General features: G+C 41.0%; 1 protein-coding gene across 1 annotated transcript; it reads left to right on the top strand.

Annotated features, from left to right (window-relative positions):
• Window positions 1-3,324: 3,324 nt before the first annotated feature.
• LOC149173930 (uncharacterized) lies at window positions 3,325-4,449 on the top strand. The gene has a single exon (XM_089426874.1). It carries the CDS (start codon window positions 3,325-3,327, stop codon window positions 4,447-4,449), a length of 1,125 nt encoding a protein of 374 aa, XP_089283000.1.
• The last annotated feature ends 2,717 nt before the right edge of the window (window positions 4,450-7,166 follow it).

The following is a 7,166-nucleotide window of genomic DNA, read 5'->3' as shown; positions in this document are numbered from 1 at the left end:
TTCCCTAAACCCTAAACTGCATGGAGAATTCCAGCGTCACCCTTTGCTTCAGCATATTCCCAAGCCCTTGATTTGTTGGCGGAATCCGCGCAAAATCGGGACTTTTTACATGAGCAGTTCCGACCCCCGACCATGATCTTCTACAGGAGCAGTGCATTCTTCTTCCAGGAGCAGTACATGATTTTTTCAGATTTTTTGCATGAGCAGAGCTATTTTTTAGCTATTTTACTTTTTAATATTTTAAATATTTAATTTTAAATATTTTAATATTAAAAATTAAAAAGTAAAAAACCATGTGCCAATACCATGGTTGCAAAAAATACCATGTACCACTTACCATGCACTTGCCCTGTCCGCTTTTGCTATATAAGGACAACAAGTAGCTCACTTTCTTTGTATCACTGATGAGTCCCGTTGAGGACGAAACTAGTTTGATGTTAATACAAAGATCTGTTCTACTTATTATGTGTTTTGCATAATCTCTTGTCCTTAAGCATTTTTATTTTGTATCGGTTCATCTGTATCGGTTTTTTATTTACAGTTCTTATGTATCGGTTTCTATTGGGTGTGTTTTTAGTTCGGTTTCCGCTTTACTCTCTTCTTGAAGCAAGCCCTAAACCCTAAACCCTAAACCCTAAACCCTAAACCCTAAACCCTAAAACCCTGAACCCTGAACCTTGAACCCTGAACCCTGAACCCTGAACCCTGAACCCTGAACCCTGGAACCCTGAACCCTGAACCCTGAACCCTGAACCCTAAACCCTTAAACCCCTAACCCTAAAACCCCTAACCCCTAAACCCTTAAACCCCTAAACCCTAAACCCTCAACCCTAAACCCTAAACCCATAAAACCCTTAAAACCCAAACCCCAAACCCCAAACGCCAAACCCTCAACCCTCAACCCTAAACCCTCAATCCTAAACCCTAAACCCTAAACCCCTAAACCCTAAACCCTATACCCTAAACCCTGAACCTTGATCCCTGAACCTTAAACCCTAAACCCTAAAACCCAGAACCTAGAACCATAAACCCTAAACCCTAACCCCTAAACCTAAACCCTAACCCCTAAACCCTAAACTTTATGGAGAATTCTAGCGCGACCCTTTATTGCAGCATATTCCAAAACCTCTGATCTGCTGGGGAAATCCATGAAAGATTGGAACTTTCTTCATGAGCAACGCAGATCCTCAACCATGAATCTTTTAGGAGCAGTGCTTCATTCTTGAAATTTTTTTAAATATTTTAAATATTTATTTTTAAGATTTTTTAATATTTATTTTAAATATTTTAGGGTTTCCAACGGTTACTTTTTTAGTGTTTCCAACACTCCTGCTGTCCATTTTGCTATATAAGGACAACTTGTATGAACTTTCTTTTGCATCTTTTTTCAGTTATTTAGTTTATTGATCATGTATCGGTTTATTCTCGCCTTACTCTCTTTTTGGTTTTAGCCCTAAACTCAGTCTGTGGCACAGAACATGTTCAATTTCACTTTCAATAACAATATTTCTTCAAATCGTCCTATCACTAGATCTATGTCAGCTCAACAATCTCAGCATTCTCAACATTCTCTTCTTGCTCATAATGCTCAGGATGCTCAAGGTTCAACTTCTTCGATTGACAGGCATGACAGGCTCGATAACATTCTTCATGATTATATTCGAGAACATTCTCGAAGCAATTCCCGGAGCAATCTCCATGATGATGTTGTCCAACCCGGGCAGGATTTATTTTATGCTCATCCAGTGTTGGAGCCCCTTCAGCCCGAAGCCACTGTGCAATTCCAACCTGTTGTTTCTCTTGCTAGGATTGCGCAGGGCCCTCCAGCAAATCCTCTTGCTGGGATTGCACAAGGCCTTCCAGCAGATCCTCTCTCCAGGACTACGCAGGGGGATCCAGTACCAACAAATCAACCAGATGCTCATCCAGCCAATACTCCAGAATCATCAAATGCCCACCAGCAACCAGGTAATGATGAAATTCCGCCCATGCCAAAATCATGGACAAAAATTATCTAGTGTGTCGTCAAAGACTTTCAGAAAGCAACTGAAATCTTCCTTAGATCTCAGTCGCTTGTTGAAAATCTGGAAGCTCTACAACGAGATGACCTAGTTATTCAGAGTCTCATGGTAAAAACCCTCGGGCTTGTTGCATCTGACCCCGATGAGTCTTTGATGCTCAAAATCGAGCTTGAAGAAATTATTGTGAGATACCAAAAAGAATGCCATGCATTCTACTTGCTGCATGAAAAAACAATTGTCCAGAAAAATGAAGCAAGGCTTTCATAGCTTGCTTCAGATTTTCGCGACAATATTGAATAGATTGCTGCCCTGTTTGAGAATATTCAATTCGCTAGCTCTTCTGGACCAGTTGCTGGCAGCGCTATTGCTGCCCAATGGGTCTCACTTGCCATGGCTTCATCCAACCAGCAAGTTAACCAGTGTCAAATAGAGTTGGCCGAACGCCGATTTGCCCGCACCGCTGCACAATCTACCAGGAACACTGCACGGGAAGAATTAGCAAAGCATGCTAATGACATTCCCCGAGAAGAAGCAATTTATGTGTTGTCCTAAAGAGAAGTCTCTAAATCTCTTTAGGCCCAGCAATAGAAATTCAATGCAACTTTGAAGCCTTTGCAATATCAACTTGTGTTTCTCTTTGAGCTTCAAACTTCTGGCAATAACCCTGTTGCAGCAACTCTGCAGCATCTACGGCAACAACACCAACATCGACAGCCCAACTAACATCGCACACAACCTCAGCATCCCCAGCATAGACAAAAGCAGCAGCAATAGCTACCCCAACAGCCTCTACGCAATTAGAGACAGCCCCAGCAGCCTCTGCACAGTCAGCCTCAGCTGCAGAGGTAGCCCAGCTACGCAATCAGCAGCTGCCCCAGCAACCCTCTGCGCAACATGCTCAGCAGCCAGAAAACGAGGCAGGCTGGGAACAATTCCGTCAGGGGAAACAGTCCACTCAATTTGTTGTTGGGAAATCGGCCTCCATTCCAAACCAGCTTTTTCAGAACACTGGTTTGAATCCGAAAGTTGCTCCATTTGCGCCACTGCAGCAAAAGTTTCCTTGGAACCATGCTCGAAACAAAGGCAAGGCTCCTCTAGAGTAAGCAAACATCATCTCCTGTACTGGTTTCCCTCTGTTAGCCCTATTTCTTATCTGATTTATCTGTTAGGAAAAATGACCCCCTCTAAGCTAGATCGTTGAATCAACAATCTTGTTATCCACAATCTATCCTCTATTCAACTTTCCTTCAGCCAAATCAAAATTCTGGGTTTAGGGCACATGTACATCCCCAGGCCTCCCCCCATGGCCATAGACGACATTCTCAAAAAATATGCTTCTTTATCTAGACTTTGCCGAGTTAGGCGGTTCTTCAGACTTTCTGCAGATGAGACCTGCAATCCCTTTAGATTGCCCAACTCTGCATGGGAACCTCCTATCAGAGATCCTGATTTAAACCAATCTCTTCACATTGGCCTAGCCCTTCTCCATGACAAAATTGCCTCTGTAGACTTCTCTTTCAAACCCAGATTTTCCAAATCTCAGTTGCTTGCTCTGAGGAGTCTTCGTCATTTTCCTATTGTAATCAAACCAACTGATAAAAATTTGGGTATTGTTGTTCTTAACAGAGACAGTTATGTTGTTGAAGCTCACATGCAACTTTCTGATCCCAATGTCTACAGACCATTTGCAGCAGTACCATGGATCACCATCAGAAGATCTCTCAGCCAGCTCCAAGCTAGATACAAAAACTTGCTTTCAGTTCAACAATGGGAATTTATTTTGCAAGTAAAAATTCAGAATGCAAGAGCTTGCATGCTCTATTTTATTTGGAAAGTGCATAAAAACCCTCCTATGGGTCGACCCATTTGTTCCTACAATGGTTTTATGCTTGAACCTCTTTCTAAATTCTTGCATTATAAACTGCTAAGCACTTTGCTCGCTCAATCTAATCATTTTCCAGATTCTTTTACTCTTTTACATGATATTGAATCCAAGCGTTTTTCTGTTGATTCATTCCTTGTAACATTTGATGTTGATTCTCTGTATCCTAGCATTCCTACTAAGGAAGGCTTGCATGCCTTACGGGAAATGCTTGAGCAAAGCACTGCAGAGCTTTTTACTCCAGAAGATGTCAACTTTTTGGTCAGTGCAATAGAATTGGTGCTCAAATGGCACTTTCTTCAGTTTAATGGCTCCTTCTATCGGCAAATTCGAGGCACGGCTATGGGCAGCAATTTTGTTGTTGTTTATGCATGTCTTTTTCTTTGCCACCTAGAGCAAGAGGTCAACAGAAGATTTCTCGCTCCCGAGATCCAACTCTTCAGATGTTTCATCGATGATGGCTGCATGGTTTGGTCTGGTTCCAAAGATAGATTGGTTCAGTTCTTAGACTACTATCAGTCCATCTATCCAGAGCTGATAAGGTGATCATGTCCTAAGTGGAAAAAATGCTCAAATTTTGAATTGCTCAGAATTGGTTGAAACCAGAACGACAGGATAGGCCTCGACGATACGATCTTGTAGCCATGAACGCCACTCAAATCCGACATTGTATGTGAAAGTCATTCAAGTTTGAAAATTCATAATTTCATGCAAAAGTCTAGTTTGACTTGGGTTGACTTGGATTAAAAAAATATTTAAAAAAAGAATATTCCATAGAATATTTTGAGAATATTCCATGGAATATTCCTTCTTCATCCAATCACAGATCGACATTTGTCAACCCCAGATTGCATAGTGGATATACTATGGATTTCAGTGGCCAATTAATGGGCGCCACGTGGCCTGCCCGGAGGCCGCCACGTGGCCCCAAGACTGCAGATTTTTCATTGGAAAAATTTTATGGTGCTGGCAAGATTCGACCCCAGGTCGGGTGGCCACCAGCCCATAGGCCTGATCGGCCCTATGGGCTTACTATGGAGCTTACGTGTATTTGAATTTTAAATATGCTGCGGGCGGTGGTAAAGGGGGCCAACCCCCTTATAATAGAACCCTGGCGCGGGATCAAAGGACTAATCTGACGGATAAACACACACTCCAAATGGTTAAGTTATATGCAGAGTTTATCACATGGAACCGGCATAAGTTACGCTAGCCATTATATGCCATGGTCTTTAGACCGTTAGCTCCACGGTTTCGCTGGCGGTGGGGTAGTCGATCCATGTGACCACTACGCCCCCTAACATTTATTGCCACCCAAACCGCACAACCAAAATTGGAGCGGAGTCCGCCTTTTTAGGCGCTTTTGCGAAAATTAGCGGGGTTAACTGCAGTTACTCCAAGTTTAGTGGATTTTTTTTAGGCCAGATTGGACAAAACTTCAGTCAGTCATAACTTTCACTAGGGAGAACCTTTTGGAGCGATTTTTTATTTTTATTTTGGGTATTCTGAGCATTCCAAAGCCAATGGTATAGGTTTTAGAGCCAACAGAGCTCATCTTTAGGTACTTTTTTTAGCAAAGAAGCTTGGAGAGCCATCAGGGCCTAGGGAGTGTTGGAGCTGTATTGGGCTATGGTTAACCATTGGAGGTGAAACAAAAGCCATTCTTGATTGTTTTTTATGTTTTGAACTCATTTTCACAGCTTATTTTTCCTGTTTAGGCTTTCTTATCACTGTATAACCAATTTGAGCATCTAATAAGAGCAAGGACATGCCCATTTGGGGGCCTTGGACCTGGAAGATGTAGCCCAGGAGGGGTGAACTGCCTCATCAGCTGTTGTGTTATATTATGTGACTTTATCTTGTTGTGTTTTTCAGATTTAATATGCTAAATAGTAAAATGAAATAACACTCCACACATAAGACTCAGAAATTTACCAAAACACACTTTGTTTCAATTGCAAGACATGAGTAACAATTTTCACATGTAATTTAATGGAAATGAATACCTTGAACAACAAATACAAGTAGTTTCATTTTCAGATCAGTTGGTATTAGAGCTCAAGTTTTGAGCAAAGATATTTTTTACTGTTTTGCAAGTTTTAATGCTTACCAGGCTTAAACTTCAAATAGGGAAAGGACAATTGGTTAGAGCACAAGATAATCCTCAACCAAGGAGGGCCAAGGTGCCATTATATCCACCTTCTAATTCACCCTCAATAGCCTTAGAAGAAGCTTCAAGTATGTCTGAAAGGGGAGGAGAATTTCCTGAAGACATGGATCCAAGAGAAGAAGAACGCATATTTAGAAAAGCTTTTTTGGACATGACTGAGATGGTAAGAATATTATACCAGGAAAGGAATGATAGGTTGGTTGGAGAAGGGTCTAAGCATTAGAAAGAAGGAGAGGGTTGTTCAGGAGGAAAGAAAGGTGATGATAATTCAAAGAAAGGACATGGAGGAAATGGCAATCCACCTTCTCCATCGTTATCCTCTTCCTCTACATCGTCATCCTCTACCTCGGTAAATCAACCTCATAAGCCTAAACCCTCTGGAAAAGTCCATTTTTAAAGCTAGATGTTAAATTTTAATTACCCATGTTTAACGGTGAAGTCAATGCAGAGAAACTTGACAACTAGGTAAGACAGTTGGAAGTTTATTTAAGGATACAGAACTTACAGGATGACGACACCAAGATTTAGTTAGCCTCTTTAAGAATGGATGGAGCAGCATTGGTATGGTGGGAAGCCAAGACCAAGGATGAAATTAAGAAACATGGTAAGATTACTTTAACATGGGTTGAATTTATTTCCATAATTAAGAAGAAATTTAATTCTCTTGCTCATTTACAAAAGGCTATAATGAACTGGCAAAACTTTAGACAACTAAAGGGACAAAATGTTCAAGACTACACCAAGAGTTTAGGAGAAGAGCACTCTTATTGGGGGTAGACTTACAAAGTCAAGACACTTTTCTGAAATATATAGGTGGTTTGCATAGCTACCTTAAACATACTATCATTATGTTAAATCCTACTAGTCTAGACAAAGTTTGTGTACAAGCTATGCATTTAGAGACTACAGGGAAAAACACTTCTGATGAGGGTAGAAACAAGCCTTTTAAGGGGAAAAACAAAGAGAAAACCTTTAAGGGAAAAGGAAAAAGTATGCATCTGTCAAAAAGGAGGGTGAGAAAGTGATATGTAAACACTGTTCAAAAGAAGGCCATGAAGAGAAAAACTGTTGGAAACTTTATCCTGAAAAAAGA

This window comes from Pinus tabuliformis, chromosome 4_2 (assembly GCF_031772625.1).
Source record: "Pinus tabuliformis cultivar Carrire ecotype Pingquan chromosome 4_2, CPIR1, whole genome shotgun sequence".
NCBI lineage: Eukaryota > Viridiplantae > Streptophyta > Pinopsida > Pinales > Pinaceae > Pinus > Pinus tabuliformis.
This window is presented reverse-complemented; position numbering and strand designations above follow the sequence as displayed.